This window comes from Phocoena sinus, chromosome 19 (assembly GCF_008692025.1).
Source record: "Phocoena sinus isolate mPhoSin1 chromosome 19, mPhoSin1.pri, whole genome shotgun sequence".
Classification (NCBI taxonomy): domain Eukaryota; kingdom Metazoa; phylum Chordata; class Mammalia; order Artiodactyla; family Phocoenidae; genus Phocoena; species Phocoena sinus.
In genome coordinates, this window is record NC_045781.1 from 31,311,455 (window position 1) to 31,336,652 (window position 25,198).

The following is a 25,198-nucleotide window of genomic DNA, read 5'->3' on the forward strand; positions in this document are numbered from 1 at the left end:
CCAGGAGAGGAGAGGGATTCTGGGGTCCAGATCAATCAGAAAAGGCTTCCTGGAGGAAGAGGGGCTACAGCTGGGTCTAAGAACACCTCTAGATTGGTTTGCCCCACAGCTGGGCTGAGGGCTTTGAGGACTTTAGTTGGAAGCAAGATGAGAGTTTGGAGAAAAGAAGGATGGATGGAGGTCGGGGTGGGGGTGGGGGGGAGGCAGGCAGAGAACAAAGCCCAGAGCCCTGGGGCTGTTTAGCAGCCGCCCTCTAAGGCTGCAAAGTGCCTGTGACTCAGACGTGGAGGGAGGTTCGCAGGATGCAGCGTGAGTCTCCCAGTTAACCCTCACCTGCCTAGAACGGAAAACCCACAACCCAAGTGTTCTGCGTTAACTCCCAGATTCCCAGTCTGTGAGCCCCGGGGCCAAGGGCTGTGGACGTGGTCTTGAGATCCCTGAGCCAGCTCTGTCCCCCACAATCTGGTTAAATGAGGCTCCTTGGTCTGAGGCACTGGATAGGGGAGAGGGGCGGGGGGAGCGAGCACATAAATACTGCCGAGTGGCCTGCAGCACGAGCGCCCAGCGACAGACGAATTTCTTAAGAATTGGTGCCTCTTCTAGGGAAAAGAAGGCCACCGCCGAAGGGCGGACTCGGTGCGCTAAGGTCTCAAGGACCCGCTAGACGCCCTCCCGCTGACTAGCCCCAGGCACTGTTCGAACTGTGTTTATCTTATCGTCTCCGTCAGAGAAATGACGCTTGTGTCATCTTCCCAGTCCCTGGCGGTAACAAGAAAACGCCGAGCTCTTTTACTATCGGGAAAAAAAAAAAAAAAGAAGAAAACACAGCGATCCTAGTGCTGCCCGATACAGCCCAGAACCAAACCCCGTGGTATATCCCCCGAGGGCGCAGCGTTGAGCCGAACAGCCCTTGGGGTCGAGGCTGCAGAGGGCGCCCTAGGGCCTGGCAGGTCCGGGCCGACCCCACCCCTCGGATCCCGCGTCGGCAGCCCTGAGCGCACAGTGCGGGCAACTCGGAGGTGCCAGCGGCTCGGGCGAGGCCAGCCTGGGGCGAGTGCGAACCAGCTGCGTTCCGATCCGCGGAATCCTAGCCTGGAACGTTCAGATCCTCGGATCCCGGCCTCGAACGTTCGGACACTCGGATCCCGGCCTCGAACATTCGGGGCCTCGAACATTCGGGGCCCCGAGGCACTGACAACCCGGAGTGCCTGGGCGCGCCAGCCGCTGGCGGCGGGCGGGCAGGATATCGTCCCCGCTCCGCCCGTGGGAGCGCTCGCGCCTCCAGGAAGCGCCCGCCTCGCCTCCCACTTCCCGCCCCACGCCCGCCCCCGCCCTCGGCCGAGGGAGGAGCCCGAGCAGCAGCCGCCGCCACTGCCCGCCGGGCCGGGGAGGAGGACTGGACCTCGAGCAGCTGCGAGCGCACGCGAGCTGGCCATGGCCGCGGGGGCAGCGCCCTGAGCCTGTCCCGCGCCCGCGGGCCCAGCCGAGCAGGGGAGCTCCCGGGGATGCCCCGGTGGCCCGGAGTGCGGGGAGCGGCAGCCGCGCGGTGAGGGTAGCGGGACCCGAGGTGAGTGGGGCCCCAAAGGGGCGGGCGGGGCGCCCTGGCGGGAGGGCTCAAGTTCGGCCTTGGGGCTCGGCTTCTGGTGCCAGTGGCGGCTTGGAAGGAAGCTGGGTTCCACTTCGGGGGACTGCGGAACCCCAAGCCCCCTCCCTCCACCCGCGATCACCCGGACTCCGGCGTTTGGGTGACTGAGCTCCGACCCGGCCACGCGGGGGCGCTCCGTCTTCGCCCCGACCGCGGGGGAACAGAGGGCAGGGTGCCGAGAGGACGGTGGCGCCGCCCGGGGTCCGAGCCCAGCGGTTTAGGGACCCTCCTACCTCCCCGGAGGCGCCTGGGGGCGTCAGGAAGGTGGAGCCCCGCCACCATCGCAGCTACGGAAGTGCTGAGTTCGGGCTGGCTCCGGGCAGGCGCGGGGCCGGCTCCTCGCCCCCCCGCCCGTGCCCTACTCCCAGCCCCCCAACCCCCTTCCGTCCCCGGCCCCAGAGAACTGCTAGAGAGTCAGCTCCCTGCGGGCGAAGGGGGAGCAAAGAGAGGGAGTGGAACTGGGCAGCTTCCTAGAAGTCGGAGTGTGTTTGCAAACTAGTTTTTTCTCAAACGCTATCTGGCACCTGTGTGTTTGGGGTGGGGGCGGGGAGGGGGAAGCATGGCGAAAGAGAGAGCAAGGCCCTTTCTTCGTTCGCGTTCCTCGTTACCCCGCAGAGCTGCTTCTCTGAAAAATAGAGGGTTCTTACTTTCCTCTTCCCATTTCATCCCCCAGCCTTGTTGGACAAGCCCCTTTGGGGAAGGGGCTGTGGTTTGCCCAAGGTGACAGGTGGCACTGGAACCCAGGGCTCTGTTAGCCAGGTGGAAGTTCTTCTTACTGTCTGGGACTCCCCCAGCCCTGTTATGTACTGGGTGAAGTGACAAGGGCAAAGGATCTGGGAGAATTAGCTGAGTGACCCTTTGTTTGTCTGCCCTTAGTTTTTGCTCCCCTAGGGGTGTGGGCTGTCACTGAGGGATGGGGGGCTTTTTCTGTTTCTTGGAGCACCTACAACTTCAGTAATTGGGGAGAGGAGCCAAGCTGTAACCTTCGACAGCTGCACAACGCTAATGGAGAGCTTGGGAGACCTGGGTCTGAACGCCTACCCAGCAGTGGGCCCCTGGCCTAGACCTTCCTCCCCTCCGAGCCTCCAGGTTCTCATCTGTAAAATGGGCTAATTGTCCAGGGCCTGTGCATATGGAGGCTCGGTGCAAACATAAAAAGTGGTTTTATTGCAGTTCCTCTGGTATGGAGCCCAGTGAGTGCTGGGACTGTCCCAGGCATGTGACATAGCTGGCCGGAGTGGGAGGGGTCACCCAGGCAGTTTTCTCCATGGAAAGAACTATGGGCTAAGAATGTGGACACTTGAGTTCTCCTGGCCCTCTGCCGTGTCCTGTTTGGGTGCCTTGTCACTCCTAGGGCTTAAGGGCGTTTCCATTGGTAAAATGAAGCAAAATTTGACACAATCCAGTTTACAGGGCTGCTGGAAGACTGGAACCTGGGCCCGGGGGCAGGTGTTCTGCAAAGTTGGGTGCACTGGTGGTCATGGGACCTCCCTCCCAGAGGCCACAAGAATTAAAAATCCAGGGACGTAAGAAGAGGGTCGGAACTAGAGCCTCAGTTTATGTACCTATAAAGTAGTGAGAGCAATACTCTGTACATCTTTATAACCTTTTAGGGTAGTTGTGTAGTTCTTTAAAGGTAGTTGTGAGGATTAAATTAGACAACAAAGGGCTTGTGCACCAGCGCTGTGACTGGTGCCCGATAAGAGCTCAGTTAATGTTAACCATCGTTATCATTATTCATGGGAATATTAGTAAGCCTGATGTGGGTTACTGATTTAGGATTCCTTCTGGGATTTCCTCAGGCCAGCTCGCTTCTCTCTCTCCCACTTCCTTCCTGGAGAGAGGAGCCTCAATCCAAATGTTGGACTTCTGGGCTGTTCCAGGGGCAGGCAGGGTCCTGAACAGGAACGTGCCACTAGGCTGAAGAGAACACCATGGGGGATGGTAGATCCAGTGGGGTGGTTCCGTTTCCCCCACCTTGGGCTGGCCTCGCAGAGCTCTAAGGGGTGATGGAAAACAGAAGAGCATTCTCTAGGAATTCCCGCAGGAGCAAGGTTGCCAGGCAAGGTCCCCTACTGTGAAGCCCTCAGCCAGGGCCGGGGTCCCATTTGCCTGATGCTCTCCTCTCCTCTAACCCTTGCAGGGGCTGCTGAGTCAGGGCAGTCACTTCGGGAATCCATCTCCCTCCAGCTGGGAGAATATGGCCTCAGAGAGGGGGCAGGATTCCTCCCCTCCTGCCAGGTCCCCTGCAGGACACAGGGTGGGCTCCTTGGAAGCCAGGAGGCCAGGTCACCGTAGGGTCTTGGCAGGCAGCAACTGGAGAAGACGATCATGTCCCACCCATGCTGTCCAGAAATAGGGTATGGGGTCCCAAGGGGATTCATGGCTTCCTGAGGTCCTACAGGGCCTGAGGAATGAGCGGGGGTCCGAGGCACCTCCTGGCCCACATCCAGGTGTCCTCTCCCTTCCTTGGGCCACCCGGCCTCTGCTCTGTGGTGGCGTCAAGAGGGCTGTGCTGGCCCACGTCCTGGAGTGTTTCTCCACTAGCCCTGTCCACACGTGCCTCCAGAGCCTGAGATGAAACTAGACTAGACGCTAATCCCTCGCTCGCTATCACATCACCTTGCTTAATTTTTCTCAAGGCATTAGCTGCTCTCTCCCATCATCTGATTCATTCAAGTATGTGTCAGTTTGTTCTCTGCCCTCCTCCCCAGGGGGTCAGCTCCAGGAATGGCAAGGGCATCCTGTGTCCATCTTGTTCAGGGCTTTTTCCCTGCACTGACTGGCTTAATGGCTGAGTCCGCCCCTCCTTGTAGCCTCCTGTTGAATGGGTCTGTGATGTTGGGTGATGGAGCCTAGAAGAATCAGGAGCTCACCCTTTGGGGTTTCCGGAGGAATCTCTGTCTCACCATACTGAGTGCTGGGGCACTGTCAGAGGGCAACGATGGAGGAGGGGCAAGTGCTGGTCTGGGGGAAGGGAAAGTCGTGAGTCTGGGAGAAGGTGGGATTCCCCCGGCACTGAAGCTCTGGGGGAGGTGGTCATGGTGGCTGCTGACCTGGTTGGGGTGTCACCTGCTGCCGTTGCCTGCAGGACCAGAGGTCTGGGGTGTGCTGGGGAGAGTTACCCATCCCCCAGGTGACCTGGGCCAAGTCTCTTAACAACTCGGACCTCGGTTTCTTCATCTAGAAAATGGGGAGCTTTAGACCAGAAGCTAGCTGTTCCCTTGCTTTCTTCATGTGGTTTTTTTTTTTTTTTTTTTTTTATTTATTTTTGGCTGAGTTGGGTCTTCATTGCTGAGCACGGGCTTTCTCTAGTTGCGGTGAGCGGGCTTCTCATTGCCGTGGCTTCTCTTGTTGCGGAGCACGGGCTCTAGGCACGTGGGCTTCAGTAGTTGTGACACATGGACTCAGTAGTAGTGGCTCACGGGCTCTAGAGCGCAGGCTCAGTAGTTGTGGTGCACAGGCTTAGTTGCTCCGCGGCATGTGGGATCTTCCCGGACCAGGGCTCGAACCCGTGTCCCCTGCAGTGGCAGGCGGATTCTTAACCACTGCGCCACCAGGGAAGCCCCTTTCATGTGGTTCTTAAGGCAGCTGTGAAAGGGGTTATAAACGAAAGAGGGCTTTGCCCAGTTGGCGTGATTCCTCTTCCACCTGTGGCTTCGGGTCCCTGCCTCCCAGAAAGGTTTCCCTCACCATGCAACCATCTATTCGTCACTGAACAAATGTGTTTTGTTTTGTTTTGTTTTAATAGCGTAATATATCAAGGGTTTATTTACTATTTTAGGTAGAGCCACAGATTTGTTTATTCATAGACTTAAAAATTTTTACTTTATATTAGAGTATAGTTGATTTACAGTTTGTTTCAGGTGTATAGCAAAATGATTCAGTTATACATATATCCATTCTATTTTTAAAAATAAATTTATCTTATTTATTTATTTTTGGCTGTATTGGGTCTTTGTTGCTGTGCGCGGGCTTTCTCTAGTTGCAGCAAGCGGGGGCTGCTCTGTTGCGGTGCGCGTGCTTCTCATTGCGGTGGCTTCTCTTGTTGCGGAGCGCGGGCTCTAGGCACGCGGGCTTCAGTAGTTGTGGCACGTGGGCTCAGTAGTTGTGGCTCACAGGCTCTAGAGCGCAGGTTCAGTAGTTGTGGCGCATGGGCTTAGTTGCTCCGCGACATGTGGGATCTTCCCGGACCAGAACTCGAACCTGTGTCCCCTGCATTGGCAGATGGATCCTTAACCACTGCTCCACCAGGGAAGTCCCATGTATCCATTCTTTCTCAGATTCTTTTCTCATATAGATTATTACAGAATATTGAGTTCCCTGTGCTATACAGTAGGTCCTTGTTGATTATCTGTTTATATATATAGTAGTGTATATATAACCATAAGTTTGGTAACCATAAGTTTGATTTCAAAGTCTCTTTCTGTTTTGTAAATAAGTGAGTCTGTTTTGTAAATAAGTTCATTTGTATCATTTTTTTATATTCCACATATAAGTGATATCATATAATACTTGTCTTTCTCTGTCTGACTTACTTCATTTGGTATGGTAATCTCTAGGTCCATCCATGTTGCTGCAAATGGCATTATTTCATTCCTTTTTATGGCTCAGTAATATTCCATTGTATATATGTACCACATCTTCTTAATCCATTCCTCTGTTGATGGACATTTAAGTTGCTTCCATGTCTTGGCTGTTGTAAATAGTGCTGCAATTAACACTGAGGTGCACGTATCTTTTCAAAGTATGGTTTTCTCTGGTTATATGCCCAGGAGTGGGATTTCTGGATCATATGGGCTCTAGAGCGCAAGCTCAGTAGTTGCGGCACATGGGCAGCTTAGTTGCTCTGTGGCATGTGGGATCTCCCTGGACCAGGGCTTGAACCCCTGTCCCTTGCATTGGTAGGAGGATTCTAAACCACTGCGCCACCAGGGAAGCCCAGCACCACTTAATGAAGAGACTGTCTTTTCCCCATTATGTATTCTTGCCTCCTTTGTTGTAGATTAATTGACCGTAGCTGCATGGGTTTATTTCTGGGCTTTCCATCCTGTTCCATTGATCTATAAGTCTGTCTTTGTGTTAGTAACATACTGTTGTGTTTTTTTTAAATATTTATTTATTTGGCTGCGCCAGATCTTAGCTGTGTCACACGGGATCTTTTAGTTGTGGCATGCAGGATCTTTAGTTGAGGCATGCGGGATCTTTTTAGATGTGGCATGAGGGATCTTTTAGTTGTGGCATGTGAACTCTTAGTTGCAGCATGTGGGATCTTGTTCCCTGACCGGGGATCGAACCCAGGCCCCCTGCACTGGGAGCATGGAGTCTTAGCCACTGGACCACCGGGGAAGTCCCAGTAATATACTGTTTTGCTTACTGTAGCTTTATGGTATAGTCTGAAGTCAGGGAGCCTGGTTGCTCCAGCGCCATTTTTCTTAAGATTGCTTTGGCTATTCATGGTCTTTTGTGTTTCCATAGAAAATTTAAGATTTTTTGTTCTAGATCTAAAAAAAATGCCATTGGTAATTTGATAGGGATTATATTCAATCTGTAGACTACCTTGGGCAGTATAGTCACTTTGATAATATTGATTCTTCCAATCCAAGAACATGCTATATATCTTTCCATCTGTTTGTGTCATCTTTGATTTTTTTCATCAGCATCTTATGGTTTTTGGAGTACAGGTCTTTTGCCTCCTTGGGTAGGTTTATTCCCAGATATTTTATTCTTTGACACGATGGTAAATGGGATTGTTTCCTTAATTTCTCTTTCTGATCTTTCATTGTTAGTGTATAGAAATGCAACAGATTTCTGTGTATTAATTTTGTATCCTGCAACTTTACTGAATTCATTGACAAGCTCTAGTAGTTTTCTGGTAGCTTCTTTAGGATTTTCTATGTATAGTATCGTGTCATCTGCAAACAGTGACAGTTTTACTTCTTCTTTTCCAATTTGGATTCCTTTTCTTTCTGTTTCTTCTCTGATTACCGTGGCTAGGACTTCCAATACTATGTTCAGTAAAAGTGGTGAGAGTGGAATCCTTGTCCTGTTCCTGATCTTAGAGGAAATGCTTTCAGCTTTTCATCGTTGAGTATGATGTTAGCTGTGAGTTTGTCATATATGGCCTTTATTATGTTGAAGTATGTTCTCTCTATGCCCAGTTTCTGGAGAGTTTTTATTTTTTATCATAAACGGGTGTTGAATTTTGTCAAAAGCTTTTTCTGCATCTATTGAGATGATCATATGATTTTTATTCTTCAGTTTGTTAATGTGGTGTATCACACTGATCAATTTGCAGATACTGAAAAATCCTTGCATCCCTGAGATAAATCCCACTTGATCACGGTGTATGGTCCTTGTAATGTATTGTTGGATTTGGTTTGCTAGTATTTTGTTGAGGATTTTTGTGTCTATCTTCATCAGTGATATTGGCCTGTAATTTTCTTTTTTTGTGGTATCTTTGTCTGATTTTGGTATTAGGGTTGTAGCGGCCTCATAGCATGAGTTTGGGAGTGTTCCTTCCTCTGCAATTTTTTGAAATAGTTTCAGAAGGACAGGTGTTAACTCTTTGCTAAATATTTGATAGAATTTGCCCGTGAAGCCATCTGGCCCTGGACTTTTGTTTGTTGGGAGTTTTTAAATCACTTTTTCAATTTAAGTACCTGTGATTGGTCTGTTCATATTTTCTATTTCTTCCTGGTTCAGTTTTGGGAAATTGTACCTTTCTAAGAATTTGTCCATTTCTTCTAAGCTGTCCATTTTATTGGCATATAGTTGCTTGTAGTAGTCTCTTACGGTCCTTTGTATTTCTTTGGCATCCGTTGTAACTTCTCCTTTTTCATTTCTAATTTTATTGATTTGAGCCCTCTCCCTTTTTTTTCTTAATGAGTCTGGCTAAAGGTTTTTCAATTTTGTTTATCTTTTCAAAGAACCAGCTTTTAGTTTCGCTGATCTTTTCTATTGTTTTCTTCATCTCTATTTCATTTATTTCTGCTCTGATCTTTGTGATTTCTTTCCTTCCAACTTTGGGTGTTGCTTGTTCTTCTTTCGCTAGTTGCTTTAGGTGTAAGTTTAGGTTGGTTATTTGGGATTTTTCTTGTTTCCTGAGATAAGATTGTATTGCTATAAAATTCCCTCTTAGAACTGCTTTTGCTGAGTCCCATAGGTTTTGTATCATTGTGTTTTTGTTTTCATTTGTCTCTAGCTATTTTTTAATTTCCTCTTTGATTTCTTCAGTGATCCATTGGTTGTTTAGTAGCATATTGTTTAGCCTCCATGTGTCTGTGTTTTTTACAGTTTTTTTCTTATAATTGATATTTTTAATTAATTAATTATTTTATTTTAATTTTGGCTGCATTGGGTCTTCGTTGCTGAGCGGTGACTACTCTTTGTTGTCATGTGCGGGCTTCTCACTGCGGTGGCTTCGTTTGTTGCAGAGCATGGGCTCTAGGTGTGCGGGCTTCAGTAGTTGTGGCACGTGGGCTCAGTAGTTGTGGCTCGCGGCCTCTAGAGTGCAGGCTCAGTAGTTGTGGCACACAGGCTTAGTTGCTCCACGGCATGTGGGATCTTCCCGGACCAGGGCTCGAACCCGTGTCCCCTGCATTGGCAGGCAGATTCTTAACCACTTCGTCACCAGGGAAGCCCCTGAGATTGTTTTTGTAGGTCTTTCTTTTTTCTTCCCTTCCTCTTTTGTTCTCTTGTGATTTGATGACTATCTTTAGTGTTGTGTTTGGGTTTCTTTTTTGTATGTATATCTACTGTAGATTTTTGGTTTGTGGTTACCATGAGGTTTTTTTGGTTTTTTTTTTTTGTGGTAAGCGGGCCTCTCACTGTTGTGGCCTCTCCCGTTGCACAGCACAGGCTCCGGACGCGCAGGTGCGGGCCCAGCCGCTCCGCGGCATGTGGGATCTTCCTGGGCTGGGGCACGAACCCACGTCCCCTGCATCGGCAGGCGGACTCTCAACCACTGCGCCACCAGGGAAGCCCTACCATGAGGTTTTGATATAGCTGTCTGTGTATATACAAGATTATTTTAAGTTGCTGGTCTCTTAATTTCAAATGCATTTCCAGTATCCTGCATTTGTATTCTCCTCTTCTCTTGATTGCTGGTTTTGATATCATATTCATGTGTGGATGATTTTGTACCTTTACTATATGTTTACCTTTACCAGTGAGCTTTCCCATTCATAATTTTCTTGTTGCTCATTGTGGGCTTTTCTTTTCTGCCTAGAATTGTTGTAAAGCTGGTTTGGTGGTACTGAATTCTTTTAGCTTTTGCTTGTCTCTAAAGCTTTTGATTTCTCCAACAAATCTGAATGAGAGACTTGTTGGGTAGAGCCTTGCTTGGTTGTAGGTTTTTCCCTTTCATCACTTTAAATATATCATGCCACTCTGTTCTGGCCTACAGAGAAAAGTCAGCCGATAACCTTATGGGAATTCCCTTGTATGTTATTTGTTGCTTTTCCCTTGTTGCTTTTAATATTTTCTCTTTGCCTTTCATTTCTGTCAGTTTGATTAATGTGTGTCTCAGCATGCTCCTCCCTGGGTTTATCCTGTATGGTACTCTCTGCACATCCCAGACTTGGGTGACCGTTTCCTTTCCCATGTGAGGGATGTTTTCAGCTATTACCTCTTCAAATATTTTCTCAAGCTGTTTCTCTCTCTCTTCTCCTTCTGGGAACCCTATAATGCGAATGTTGGTGCTTTTAATGTTGTCCCAGAGGTCTCTTAAACTGTCCTCATTTCTTTTCATTCTTTTTTCTTTATTCTGTTCCACAGAAGTGATTTCCACCATTCTGTCTTCCAGCTCACTTATCCATTCTTCTGCCTTATTTATTCTGCTGTTGATTCCTGCTAGTGTTGTTGTTGTTGTTTAATCTATTTATTTATTTATTTATTGGCTGCGTTGGGTCTTCGTTGCTGCTTGCGGGCTTTCTCTACTTGCCGTGAGCGGGGTCTACTCTTCGTTGCGTTGCGTGGGCTTCTCACTGCGGTGGCTTCTCTTGTTGTGGAGCATGGGCTCTAGGGTGCAGTCTCAGTAGCTGTGGCACACAGGCTTAGTTGCTCCGTGGCATGTGGGATCTTCCCTGACCAGGGCTTGAACCTGTGTCCCCTGCATTGGCAGGCGGATTCTTAACCACTGTGCCACCAGGGAAGCCCCCTGCTAGTGTATTTTTAATTTCAGTTATTGTATTGTTCATCTCTGTTTGTTTCTCTTGAAATTTTCTAGCTCTTTGTTAAACATTTCTTACATCTTCTTGGTTTGTGCCTCCATTCATTTTCCACGATCTTGGATATCTTCACTGTCATTACTCTGAATTCTTTTTTAGGTAGATTGCCTATCTCCACTTCACAGACTTGTTCTTCTGGGCTTCTGTCTTGTTCTTTCATCTGGAACATATTCCTCTGCCATCTCATTTTGTCTAACTTTCTGTGTTTGCAGTCCCACAGGCTGCAGGGTTATAGTTCCTCTTGCTTCTGGTGTCTGCCCCCATCTCGTTGTGTCTGCTGCTTTGTCTTTGGAAGTACAATATCTTTTGGTAGGTTCCAGTCCTTTTTTGTCAGTGATTGTTCAGCAGCTGGTTGTGATTTTGGTGTTTTCAGGAGAGAAGGTGAGCTCAGGTCCTTCTACTCCAACCATCTTGTCTGGGCAGGCTCCTCAGCAAATGTTTTTTGAACAGCTCCTCCTATGGACTGTGCCAAAGCTGGGGTAAAACTACAGAGCTCTGAATGGAGTTGGGGGCATAGAGTGAGGCAAGCAAATGACAAAGAGACAGGAAAACTTAAGATGGTGGAAAATGCCATAAAGAGAATGAAGCAGGGTGAAGTGATTGAGATTGGCGGAATGGGGGGTGGGGACATCAGGGAGACTTTTGGAGGAGGAGGTGTGACACTTAAGCTGAGATGTTAATCTATGGCATGACATTCATGGCTGTATCCTAGCTTACCTCGTTCCCAGCAGGAACTAGGATACTTCCTGGATATGCTCCATGGATATTTTTGAATGAATGAAGGAGGGAGGAGTGCCCAAAGCAGAGGAAGGAGCGCGTACAAGGGCCCTGAGGTGGGAACGTGCTCAGTGTATTCCAAGAGCCCTTTCTCTCCACCACGCAGCTCTGTGTCTCCTTTGGTGGCTCTTGTCTCGTCAGGAGCATCTGGCCTGCCTTCTGTGCTCTGGCTGCTCCATGACACAGGAGGCTGCATGCTCAGCTCCCAGCAGATGATGCTATCCTACCTCTCCCTCCTTTGGGCCCCCAACAATCTTTCTGAGTCTGAGGGCTGTGCAGGGCAAGAGAACAGTGGACCCCATCTCATTTCAAACTCTGGTTTGCCACTGACTAGCTAAGTGACCTTGGGCAGTGTATTAGTTTCCAAGGGCTGCTGTGAAGCCACCACAAACCGGGTGGCTTCAAACTACAGAAATGTATTCTCTCACAGTACTGGAGGCTAGAAGTCCAAATTCAGGGTGTTGGCAGGGCCACGCTCCCTCTAAAGTTTCTAGGGGAAGGTGCCTTCTTGCCTCATCCAGCTCCTGGTAGCTGCAGGCATCCCTTGCCTTGTGGTGACATCACTCCGGTCTCTGCCTCCTTCCCATGGCTGCCTTCCCTCTGTGCCCTTAAGGACACCAGTCATGTGGGAATAAGGGCCCACTGTACTCCAGCATGTCCTCATCTTAACTCTTTACATCTGCAGCTACCTGTTTCCAAATATGATCACATGCTGATCTTAGGGGTTAGGATTTTAACACCTCTTCTGGGGGATACAGTTCAACCTCTAATAGGCAGGTTATATAACCTCTTTGTTCCTCAGTTCTCTGTTCTATGAAATGGGGTGGTCATAATAGGGCTCCTCTGCTGGGGTTGCAGGATAGCCTACACAGAATGGTGGGAACCTCTGGACAGGGCCAGGCACACACAAAGCACACAGTCAATGCTGTTATTTCCACCTTATCAGTGAAGGTTTCCTGGGAGCAGCTGGCAATGTCCTTGGCCGGGAGGACTTAGGAGGGCCTGGGGCTGGGCTGTGGGCCTCTTGCCTGGGATGCGGAGGCTCAGAGAGGCCCCTCCCCGCTGTCTGGATGAGAAGGGGCAGGTGGGTGCCTCTTCAGTGTGGTGGGGTGAAAGCCATTAACAGAAGGTGGGGAGCTCAGTCTGCAGAGGGATGTGAGCAGAGGGTGCCCAGCCACTGTAGGTGCCCACAAGGGGATTTGGGTACTGAGTAAGCCCAGATGACCTTTCAGGCCCAATCAGCCTGGAATTCCTGGGCGGGAACTTGGGGCTAGAATCCCAGAGCAGCCCAGCAAAGACTGAGGGGCATATGTAGACTCCCCAAAGCCAGAAGGGGCCTAAACCCTGACAGGCAGAGCAACTGAGGCAGAGAGAGGAAGGGACTCATGGGGAGTTCACATAGAGAGTTGGGAGCCCCTGTCTCCTAGTCTCCCCATGGTAGGCCCCTGGGTGGGTGTGGATGCCGGGGGGTAGGGCCCCAGGGCTGGGTCCCAGTCCCTGAGGCTGCCCCACAGTCCCCTTCAAATGAAGCTACTTTGGAATGACTTCAGCTGGTGGTCATTGTCACCATGCCCTCCTCCCTCCATTAGCTTGGTCCCCCCTCTCTGAGCCTGGCCAGATTCACCCCGAGGTCCCCGAAGTACTTCCTGCCTCCCAGAGTCCATCCACGCCCATCCCCTGTAGCACTTGCTGGGAGGCAAGAGGGCAGGGCGTTGCCAGCCCCACTTTGCAGATGAAGGAGCTGAGACCTAGAGGGAAGGGGTGGCAGAAGCGGGCAGAACCCAGTGCCCGGACTCCTTGGGCGGTAGTGTGGAGGCTGCCTCTCAGCCTGCTGGACCAGCCCCTGGGGCAACAGGCTGGAGATACCCCGGGATCAAGCCCATTTGGTGGTGGCTACAGAGAATAGCCTCCCTCTGGGTGTGGTCTGGCCACAGCTGGGAGCCTCAGGAGAGCTGGGGGTGGGGGTTGTCAGGGCTGACCCCTGCAGCAGCCTCCTCCCATGCTGTCTGTATCTATATTTATCCCCATGTCGGCCTGGCTGCCTTTTGGGAGTGCATCGTCTTCAGAGCTCAGCAGCTTTAGCTAAGGTAGGGAAGTGATTTGTGTCAAGATGCTGCCCACCCCGCACCTTGATGGGAGCACCCGTCTGCTCTCTGAGGGGCTGTGCACCACCTGGCAGGAGCCAGTGCAGCAGGGAGGGCCCCAGGGAGTATTAGCAGCTTGGGGATGGACCCCCCCATTTCAGAGAACCAGCGCTGTGGAACATTGGGGTGGTAGGGCTGCGGCTAGAAGGTGGTACCAGATAAACTGTAAAGCCTTTCAGCTCAGAGATTCAGAGAACTCCTGATTTCCGAAATCCTAGAATTCCCAAACCCTGGGATTCTGTGAATCTGTGAATCTGTAGGCTTCTGCAATTCCAAGATGCCGCAGATCCTCTTCCCTTCACCTTTACTCTTCCTTCAACTTTCAGCAAACGTTTGTCGAGCTCCCGTTCTATGCCTCTCTGCTCTGGAAACAGCAGAGATGAAAATAAGATCTGGTCCCATCTTTAAGCTCAAGTGAGGGTGACATTTCCTAAGCCAGTGGTTGCAATATGGTAACAATGTAAGTGCTTCCCTCTCCAGGGCCAGGGGCTCAGGGGGCACTTTGTAGAGCAGTCCCCAATTTGTGTTTTTTAAAAAAATGTTTTCTTGAAGTATAATATACAAAATAGAGCAGACTTCCTGCTCAATGACTGTTCACAAACCAAAAACATCCGTGTTAGCAGCCCCTAGATTGAGAAACAAACGTGACCCTCACTGAAGCCCCCTGGTAGCCCCGTCCGGTTACTCACACCCTCCCCCACTATCTTGCAATGCCCCTCCAGCAGCATAGACTTGTTTTGCCTGGATTTAACTTCATGTAATGAGATTATACAGGATGACACGCCCCTTTGCGTCTGGCTTCCTGCATTCTGTATGTTCATAAGACCTATTCATATTGTTGCTGTCCTCGTGCTTCCTTCGTGCTCGTGGCAGTGTGGTCCACTGTGTGCACGTTCACCATTTATTTATCCCTTTTCCAGACGATAGGCATTTAGGGGACTCCCGGCCTGGGGCTGTTACAAATAGTGCTGCTCTGAAAGTTCTCCGGTGTGTCTTTTGGTGAACATATTGCATGTTTCTGCTGGGCGTTGCTGGGTCATCATAAGGGATGCACTTATTTAGCTTTGTAGTCGCTGCCAAACATTTCTCCAAAGCGGTTGTACCAATCTACACTCCTGTTGGTGACACGTGAGAGTTCCAGTTGCTCCACATCCTTGTCAACACTTGGTATCGCCAGCTTTTTAAATTTTATCCTGGGGGTGGGGGCAGGAAGGCATAGTGGCATTGATTTCATTTGGTTTTGCTGAGCTGAGTTTGAAGAATGACAGAGCTAAGTGAAGAAGGGGGAAGGGCATGCCAGGCAGATGGAACAGCATGTGCAAAATTACAGAGGCATGAAAAAGTACTGTTGGAACTCTGTGTAGTAAACAGCATAGCTAGAGCCAGAAATGTGTTGAGGCAGTGTGTGTGGGGGGGCGGGGTGTGGCAGCTATCAGGGTGTTTGGACATTGTCCTGAGAACAGTAGGGAGTCCCAGAGAGGATTTTCTCATTTGAGCGAGTACCTGCAGTGTGTCAGGCATTTTGTAATTTACATTTTTTTTTTTTTTTTTTTTTGCGGTAGGCGGGCCTCTCACTGTTGTGGCCTCTCCCGTTGCGGAGCACAGGCTCCGGATGCGCAGGCTCAGCGGCCATGGCTCACGGGCCCAGCCGCTCCGTGGCATGTGGGATCTTCCCGGACCGGGGCAGGGACCCGTGTCCCTTGCATCGGCAGGCGGACTCTCAACCACTGCGCCACCAGGAAAGCCCCTGTAATTTATATTTGATGGATAAGAAAACTAAACTGAGACTCAGCAAGACCAAATGACTTGTCCTGAGTCATACTAGCAGAGGCTCTGGAATGCACATCCTTCCAAGCCTCAGTTTGCTCTTCTGGAGAATGGGAGTGGTGATAACACCTCGCTCAAGGATGTTGTGAAGCTATAGAAGTTAAAGTCCATAACACACTGGGCACAGGGCCTGGGGCAAGCATTATTATTCCTCTCATTTTATATCCTGTCTCCATCACCACAGCCATACCACCCCCTCTCTTCCCTGCCAGCTGACAGGGTGGGAGTGGGCTCTCCTAGCTCCCACAGTTAGGAAGGGCTGGCAGAGAACTCTAGCCTCAGCACCCTATTTTCCTGTCCCACGGCAGGTCTTCTAGGACCTGAAGGTTGCTATGATGGTTAATCTTATGTATCACCTTGGCTAGGCTATCGTGACCAGTTGTTCAGTTAAACACTAGTCTGATGTTGCTGTGTAGGTATTTTTTTAGATGCGATTAACATTTAAATCAGTGGACTTTTATTAAAGCAGATTATCCTCCATTACGTGGGTGGGCCACATCCAATCAAAGGCCTTAAAAGCAAAGACTAAGGTTTCTCCCAGAAGAAGGAATTCAGCCCCAAGACTGCAACATAGAAACCTTGCCTAGTTTCCGACCTGCTTGTCTTGCCCTGTGGATTTCGGACTGAAGACTGCAATGTCAACTCTAACCTGAATTTGCAGCCTTCAGTTTTGCCCCGCAGATTTCAGACTTGTCTTCTCCTACAAGCTCATGAGTCGGTTCCTTAAAAGAAATCTCTCTCTATATATGTAGATATCCTATTGGTTCTGTTTTCTCTGGAGAACCCTAATACAGTTGCCATTTGTCTTCCTGGATCTTTCTCATCTGGGAGATGGGGTGAAGGAGGCAACTTAGATCTGGATGCGTTCAAGGCATCTTCTGACCCTGTAAGTTCAGTAAATGCAGCCATCAGGGCCAGTGGGGACCAGGCATCTGGTTAGCCGAGGGTTCCAGTTACCAGAGTGTCACCATCTAGACCAGAGGCTGCAAACTCAGACGTCTGCCGAGACCTTGCGGGAACTCAGCGTGTGAAGTTGGCAGGGCTTGTATGGGGACCAAGCATGACATCTGCCTAATTAGGCCAAGAGCGGGCTAAACCAGAGCCATCCCTGGGGTATGGTCAGCCACTGGTGGGCCGTGTAGCAGCCTCCCGCCTAGGAGCTTGGTGTTCAAAGTGTGGTCTCAGATGGGCCGCCTCAGCGGCGCCAGGAAGCTTGTTCGAAATGCAGACTCTCGGGTCCTTCCCCAGACCTGCTGCGTCAGAATCTGCCTCACCTACCCACCCCTCTGGGATTTGTGTGTTACGAGGAGGGCTTGTTAAAGCACAGATGCCATTCTGGGGACTCTGAGCAGGTCTGTTTGGGGCCCAGGAACCTGCCTTTCTAACAAGCTCCCAGGAGATGCTGAGGAGGCCCATCCGGGAACCACCCTTGGAGCGGAGAGAGCCTGAGGCGACCCCAGGATCCTCTGTTGTCACCGATTAGACCCCACTGAGCAGGATTTGCTGCATGATGAAGACCCAGGAGCCCTCAGCCCAGGAGAGTAGCACCTTGAAGGGTGTGTGGGTGTGGGGTCTGAGTCTGTTATTCCCTCCCTGGCCCCCTATCTACCACCTTGGTCTCCCTTGACATCTCTGAGCTGTGTCTTCCAGCTGAGAAAGGGAGCCTAGAACCATATCCTCAACGAGTTTTCACTCCTGGTCCCCTTTACATACACCGTAAACTTCACACACCTCTCCCCCTGCCCCCAGTCATCAAGAATCGCTGATGATAGCACAAGCTGCATAGTGTCATTCTAAATGCTTTACCTCATTTAATCCTCGACGTCAATACCTGATGAAAGCACTTTTGCTGTTCCTGTTTTTATAGAAGGGGAACAAAGACCAGAGAGGTTAAGTAACTTGCCTGAGATCACACAGCAGGTAAATGACAGAACCAGGGATTCAAGCCCAGCAGTCTGAGTCCAGAGTCAGTGCTCTTACCCTCAGCACAGTACCGACCAGAGGACCGCACCCCTGTCCTCGTAACTGCTGCCAACAAGACTGTAGAGCATTACTTTCTGCAGGTGGCACTGAAAACAGAATTTCATTTTTCAGATATCTGGTTGAGCATGCTTTTTCAGAGGGCACAGGATGCCCCCCAGTTCTGACAGGCCCTCCCACTGTTGCACTTGCCCCTGCAGTGGGGGGCACCTCGGCCCTGCCCCTCCCATCTCCCTTTTCCCCATCTGGGTCTCCAGGTCTCCACCTCAGCCGCTGCCTCCCCTGCCCCCTACCGGCTCTCTCCCTGCACCTGCCTCTCTTGGTGTCTCCTGTCACTGCCCGTCTCTGAACCGGGGCCCCTGCAGGCCACCTTGGCGTCTCTTCTCCACGGTGGGTGGGATGCACAGCCGGGCTCCTGGGTCCTGAGCTGCTGGGGCCAGTGATGGGCGGGGAAGTTGGAGTAGGGCAGCCCTAGCTCTTAGCCTCAGCACCATTCTTCGCTGGCTTAGAAGCACCACTGCCCCCTTCTTGGGCCTTGGTTTCCACCTCTGTGAAGTGGGACATGAACCCCTCTAGTGCTGGCCTCTTGGAGCAGTTATGATGGTTCCGGGACTGAGAAGGGGCTTTATGATCCCTCAAGTGCTGTGTGTAGCCGGGAGGTGGTTGTGATTCCTCTGGGGCTGCAGATTAAAGAGCCTGCCTGAGGGGCTCCCTTCCTCATTCATTTGCCACAGTGTAGGTGCTGCTCTAGGTGCTGGGGAAACAGTGATCCCTCCCTTGTGGAACTTACATTCCAGACAGTACACAAGGCAAATGGACAAATTAGTAAAAATGGTTGTAGATTGCATTGATCTGTGAAGGAACCAGTGTGGGGCTGAGATTAGCTTGGGTGACCAAGGAAGGCTCCTGAGGAGGTGACGTGAAGCTGACAACTAAGACCTGTCATGTGATGGGACTTCCCTGGTGGTTCAGTGGTTAAGAATCTGCCTTCCAGTGTAGGGGACACGGGTTCGATCCCTGGTCGGGGAGCTAAGATCCCACATGACGTGGGAAGTAAGCCCGCGTGCCGCGACGAAAGATCCTGCATGCTGTAACTAAGACCTGACACAGCCAAATAAATCAATTAAAAAAAAAAAAAAAAAGATTTGCCATGTGAAGAAAAGCATTTCTGGCAGGGGAAAGAGCAAGTGCAAAGGCCCTGAGGCAGGAGAGAGGTTAGCATATTTGCAGAGCAGAAGGAGGCCAGTGCAGCTGGGGCACAGGGAGTGACGGAGAGTGTGGCATAAGGTGGGGTCAGGTCAGGCCCTGTTTGCCTGGGGAGGATTTGGATCGTGTGACAAGGAAGGGCAGCCACTGGGAGATTTTCTGGAAGAGCTGTGGTAGTATCTGATTTGCATGTTTAAAGACTCCCTCTGGCTCTGGCGGGGCATGGAAAAGAGGGAGTCTGGGGGCTGGGGTTGCTCAGGGAGACCTGACATGGGCCAGGGAAGTGGAAGCGGGGAGATGGGGACGATGCTGGACGCATTTTGGCGGTGGAACCGACAGCAGTAGTAGGATATGGGGGGTGAAGGAAAGAGAGAGGTCAAGGAGGATGGGTTCCTAGGTTTCTGGCTAAAACTGGAATGTTCTAGACCTGTGACTCAGCATCAGAGTCTCCAAATCCTGTTCTTCTGCCGAAAGGGTAAGATGTCTTAGGAGCCGGGCCAGCGGACCCTGTGGGAGCTTAAGCCTCAGTCTTGTTCATTGTTGAAGCCCGAGAGTGCTCAAGGAATGTTTGCTGAATGAATGAATGGGAATTCCCACACCCTGCCCGCTCTTTGCCTCAGTTAACCCATCTGTAAAAGGGACTGCTAGTTTTGTATCCCCGCCTTCCAATTCCTTCCCCGGGGCTCTGGTCACCCCAGAAGGCCTGTGTCCATCTGGGCCAGGAGTCAGGACCATCCACGAGCAGGCCTCAGCTCCCCAGGCCCCCTGTCCAGCCTGAAACCTCAAATTACCTGTACTGCGGTGATGCACCAGGGAGCGTTTCCATCTTACCTAGATGCGCATGGCAGGCCCAAGCCTCCCTTAATGACACCTTGCCTGCCTGCCCTCCTGCTGGAGTAGGAGGGGAGGGGGCCCGGCCCAGCCTAAGCCGTGGTTTCTTTTTCCATTGCGTCAGGCCTCAGGGTCTGGCCTGCCCGCCCGCTGCTGGCTGGCACAGAGGGGCCCACTCTGACCCCCGCCTGCCCCAACTCCAGACATCATGTGCTCCCCGTTTCGGGGATCCAGAAGCTTCCAAGCAGAGGGTGAGTTGGGGATGGGGGACCTGCCCCTAGCTGGGGGAGGATTGCCCCCTTCCCCGCCCACTCATCACTCACTCTCTCTGGGGCCTGCAAGCTGATCCAGGTGGGGCCACAGTGGGCTCTGAGGAGCCCCGCCCAGCCCGACTGTCCCCTGGACCTGGCCCTCCTGGCCACACCCTCAGCCAGGCTGAAGCCAGTGAGGGGTAGGAGGAAGTGCAGTAACCTAGGCGAGGGATGATGGTAGCTCAGACCAGGGGGAGGGCGGGGGAGAAGTGGCCCCAGAGTGTCCATACAAGCGCTTGCCTTTGCATCTGTTAGCCTGTGGGCATGTGTGTGTGTTCGTATCGGTGTGACGTGCATAAGGAAATGTGTGAACCTGGGTGTGTGTACCTGATACCCCTCAGGTACGGGATGAAAACAGAGGTCTCTGACTTGGCAGTATGGGGGATGGTGGCCCAAATGGCATCTAGCATGTCATGAAGGGGGCCTGTGAGGTGGAGAGGGGTGGGTGTGCTGGAATCCACCCCATTAGTGATGATGGGAGAGACAGGGGTGCGGGCAGGGTAACCCCAGAGAGACGGGGGTGCGGGCAGGGTAACTGGTGACCTTGGGGGCGCCGGGGTTTTCTTAGCCTCAGGCTCCCTTTGGCCTGGCTGACTCCCCAGATGCCCCCACCTGGTTCTAGGTCCCCACCATGCCCAGCAGTCCCCTGGCCCTGGCCAGAAGGCCGTACGTTGGCCTGGGAGTCTGGAAAATTGGTTCACAGCCTGCCTCTGTTTCCTGACTGTGTGACATTGTACAGGTGACTTCTGCTCTGAGCCTCAGTTTCCTTATCTGCAAAATGGGGGTGACTCTTGTGCCCCCCACCCCACCCCAGGTAGTTGTAAGCATAAACAGGTGTTCTCTCAGCCTCTGTGTGGACGAGTCCCGCCCCCAAATACTTACCCACAAAGGCCAGGTTCCAACTCCGTGACTAGTATCTGATCCCCTGACTGTCGAGTGGGTAATTGGCCCTGCACTGCCCCAGAGGAGGGAGGTGAGAGGAGGCCATTCCTTCTGAGAGCATTAACCCACCTGACCATGCTGACCAGCCCTGACTACAAGCTGAGCACGTCACCCGCATGATGTCTCCGATCCTTATTCAAATCTGGCGGGGCAGGTCCTAAAATTGCCTCACCCTCCAGAGGGGGACACTGAGGCTCGTTCATTCACTCTAGAGTGTTTACTGAATGTCTGCCAAGTCCCAAGACGTGTGCCAGAGCTGGGATCCTGTGGTAAGAAGACTACCCAGCTCCAGCCCTCTAGGACCTCATGTTCCAGGCTGGCTGAGAGCTGCGGAAGGCAGCCAGGTCCTTCGGGCTCCAGGCTCCCAGAGGGAGCTGGGGCTTTATTCGGAGAGTGATGGAAGTCTTGGAGGGTTTTAAGCAGAGAGGTGTCATGGTCCAATTTGTGTTTTTCAAAGCTCACTCTAGTCCCTGTGGGGACTAGGGGTGGTTAGACTAAGGAGGGGCAGCAGGGAGGCTGGCGAGGAGGTGGCTGTGATCCAAGCGGGAAGGACCGAGCCACAGTGGCAGTGCTGGGCCCGCTCCCTCTCCCTCTGACCCCAGCCCGCTTCCTGAGCGCCAGCCCCTCGCTGGGCACACGCAGCCCCGGTCTGCAGGAGGCCTGCGTGAGCGCGGTCCCCTCTTCCGCTCCAGACACAGCGCCCTGGGCATACCTGACAGGGAGAGGACCTGGACAGTTACAAAGCCAGTGCTCAGCCTCCTCCCTCCCACCGTCTGTCCCTAGAACAGAACCTCATTATAGTCACACGAGTCCAGAGCATCAGCACAGCACTGCAGTTTGCCTGCAGTATTTATTCTTGTCGTGTAAAAACTAGTTTCCATCGGAGAGGCTGGAGAGCTGCGTGTGTGCCGCAGGGTGGCCGTGCCAAGTCAGGGAGGGATGAGCAAATCTGTGACCCGCCGAGGGGAACGGGGAATAGGGATGTCCAAAATGGACATCTTGCCGGGTGGCTGATGCTGGAAGGCGGGCCTGGGTGAACTTCAGATGTGCCAGTGGAAATAAGATCTGACCACACCTTGTAGGACTGTGTCATGATGTGTCGTTAGCACACGAGGAGACTGAGGCACAGAGAGCTGAGGATAAGGACCAACTCAGGCAAGATCTGAGCGATATGGAGCGTTTGTGCATTCGTTGATTTATATACGTACCTTTTTTTTATCCAACAAATGTAAACTGAGTGCCTCCTATGGACCGGTCACTGTGCTTAGGCTGGTGATACAGGATGAACCAGACAGATAATGAACAAAGTCAAGTTTCGGATAAGTGACCAGAAGGTAGCTTCCTAGCGGCCAAAGCACTGAGGGAAACCTGAGCAATTACAAGCTCCGTCGTAGCCGCAAGATGCCGATATGTCAATTGCTCAGGAGAAGCCCAGGTTTTCCTGGCAAAATGATTGGGATGCCTGTGTCCACTGTGATTTGTTGCTGATCTGACAGGGGCAGCTTGGACCTGTGTGTATCTCACAGGTAAAGACGGACCAAAGCAGAGAATGACTTTAAAGACAAACTAAACACATCTACCGGAGACTCCTTTTTCACGCATTTCCTGCATTCTTTCTCCAAGCTTTTGCCCATGTCATCCTCCCCACTGCCACCCGCCCCACACACACTCCTTTTCTTCCATCTTTAACCACACCTTGAGGGTCAGGTGGTGACACCTCCCCGGGGTGGAGTGGCGCAGCAGGTGTCTGTCCCCTCTCTGACCCCCAATGCTGTCCCCTCAGACTGCAAGGAGCTGCTGCCGCCGTTGCTGACCCCCATGGCCTACACGCCGGGTGGAGGTGCCCCAGCACCGGGGGTGGTCCCCGTGGGCTCCCAGTACTGCGTGTGCAAGGTGGAGTTGTCAGTGAGCGGCCAGAACCTGCTGGACCGGGACGTCACCTCTAAGTCCGACCCCTTCTGTGTCCTCTTCACAGAGAATAATGGCAGGTGGAGCGAGGTGAGGCCCCTCTGTGTGCAGCTGCAATGGGTGGAGGGTGGCTCGGTCGCTGGGGAGGGGCTCTCACTGTATCCCAGGGACCTGGGGTCAGGCCTTCGGAAGTACTTGCAGTGTGGGCTGGGGGTTACTTAGAAAATTGTTATTCTGAAAATCATATTTTATTTAAAATGTTTATAACAGTACTTAAAATAATTATATTTGTGTTTATTATAATTCATAGATTTATATTTATATAATTTTATATTTAGTGTTCTATAATACTTTAAGTTACTATAATATATAGTTAAAACCTTAGAGTTTTGCAAAATGCTTGCTCTCATTTTTAAAATAACTTTCCCCTCTTATTCCTAAATGAGCACAGTCAGTGAGGAGCAAACAGAGAAATAGGGAACTCAGGCTTTGGTCCCAGAGCTGGACCAAGACCCAGCTCTGTCACTCCCTGCTGTGTGGCCTTGGGCAGGTGGCTATCCCTCTCTGAGCCTGTCTCCTCATCTGTGAAATGAGGATTTTCTTTCCCTGCCTACCTTGGAGAGTCCCAGAGCTGGGGATGTTGATGGTGCCACAGCCAACGACTTCTGAGCTGCAAGACTTTTGCCTGAGGGCTGGGGAAAGATGCAGCTTAAGGAAGGCTATTAAGAAATCCAAACTGTTAAGACTTTCAACATTTAAAAATGGCTTTGTTTCCTATTCCGAAAGGGGTCTATATTCATTGCAGTAAATTTAGAAAATCCAGGTAGACCTAGAGAAGAAAATCAAAATGGTTGGGAACCCGCCTGTCAGGGAGAACCAACTGTTAATGGTTTGGTATCCAGCCTTCCAGACAGTTTTACATGCATATAAAATTTCCAAAATATGTTTCTATTTTTCATAGTTATTTAATGAGGCCTCAGTGGGCGTCCCACAGAACATACTGTGGTTTACAAAAAATTTCCACAGATGTTGGCTCCTTCTTATTGATGCCAAGGAAATGGGCTGGGATTGTTGACCCATTTTACAGAGGAGAACTGGGGCCCAGAGCGGGGAGGGACTTACCTGTCTTACCGAGCACATTGGTGGTACAGCCAGAAGTGGGAGGTGGGGCATGAGGTCAGCCGAGGATTGCTGGGGGAAGCCCCAGGCCTGAGGCCAGCATGTCCAGAGTCCCCTCTGACAGGTCTCCGGAACTCCCCCCGCCCCTGCCCCTCGGGGAATGATGTCCTCCCCCACTGCACCCACCCCCACTCATGACATGCCCCCCACCCTCCCTGACAATCTCGCTCCCACCCAGGCCAGACACCCTGGCTAAAAATAGCTCAGGGCCAAGACCTCTTCCGTCCCTGCTGCTCTCTGGCCCTTGGAAATGGGATGGGTGGGAGGAAAAATCAACACAGCCCAGGCCCTAAAATAGACTGTCACCCAGACTCCGCGGTTTGGGGCCTCAGTGCAGAGAGGCCGGGAGGCGGGGTTCCTGTCCCAGCCCCACCAGAGACCCACAGTGCAAGGCCCTGCCCTTCCCCAGGCCTCGGTCTCCACTCTAGGTAGGGGACGCTCGGTTCCTGGTTTTGACGTTCCAGGGTTTGAGGAGGGTACAGACACCTGCCTCCGGGGAGATGGGGAACCCCTGACCTCACCTCCCCGCTAAGTACCCCTCCTTCTCTCTGTTTCTTCTCTCAGCTTCCATGTAAAATGTGGTTTGAAAAAAGGGTTCTCCCCAAATATAAAGGATGAAAGCCACAGGTGTCAAATCCTTTCACTTTACAGAAGGGGAAACTGAGGTCCAGATGGGAAAAGGGACTCCCTCTGTCACTTAACCTAGGCAGGGACAGGGTCCGACCTCTTACCTTGGAACCTGGGTATGGAGTCAGGACCAGTGTGTTAAAAGTATGAGTGGTGGGCTTCCCTGGTGGCGCAGTGGTTGAGAGTCCGCCTGCTGATGCAGGGGACACGGGTTCGTGCCCCAGTCCGAGAAGATCCCACATTGCTGCAGAGCGGCTGGGCCCGTGAGCCATGGCCGCTGAGCCTGTGCGTCCGGAGCCTGTGCTCTGCAATGGGAGAGGCCACACAGTGATAGGCCCACGTACTGCAAAAAAAAAAAAAAAAAAAAAAAAGTGTGAATGGTAGAGTCAGGACTGGGTTCAAATCTTGGCCCTGCCCTCTAGCTGTTCGACCTTGGGTGAGTCACTTAACCTCTCTGTGCTTCAGTGTCCTTATCTGTGAGCTGGGAGTAATGATTGTTTCAGCCATCTGGGTAACTGGCCATGAGTGCCTGGCACAGAATTGGGTGTTTAGCAAGTAAGCACCATGATTCCCTGTAGCCCAAGAAGGGCT

At 51.7% G+C, this 25,198-nt stretch overlaps 1 protein-coding gene across 8 annotated transcripts in view; it reads left to right on the plus strand.

The window, feature by feature from the left end:
* Positions 1 to 1,346: 1,346 nt before the first annotated feature.
* The window catches only part of CPNE2 (copine 2), a 52,696-nt gene continuing 28,844 nt past the window's right edge, over positions 1,347 to 25,198 (plus strand). For 2 of the 8 annotated variants that reach the window (XM_032613127.1, XM_032613126.1), the window contains exons 1-2: positions 1,370 to 1,567; positions 22,677 to 22,891. In XM_032613127.1, the coding sequence (XP_032469018.1) occupies positions 22,712 to 22,891 (180 nt within the window). In that variant the 5' untranslated portion in view covers positions 1,370 to 1,567; positions 22,677 to 22,711. Of the gene's footprint in view, positions 1,568 to 22,676; positions 22,892 to 25,198 lie in introns of all 8 variants that reach the window. The other 6 variants (XM_032613124.1, XM_032613125.1, XM_032613128.1 and 3 more) reach the window with 5 other exon arrangements.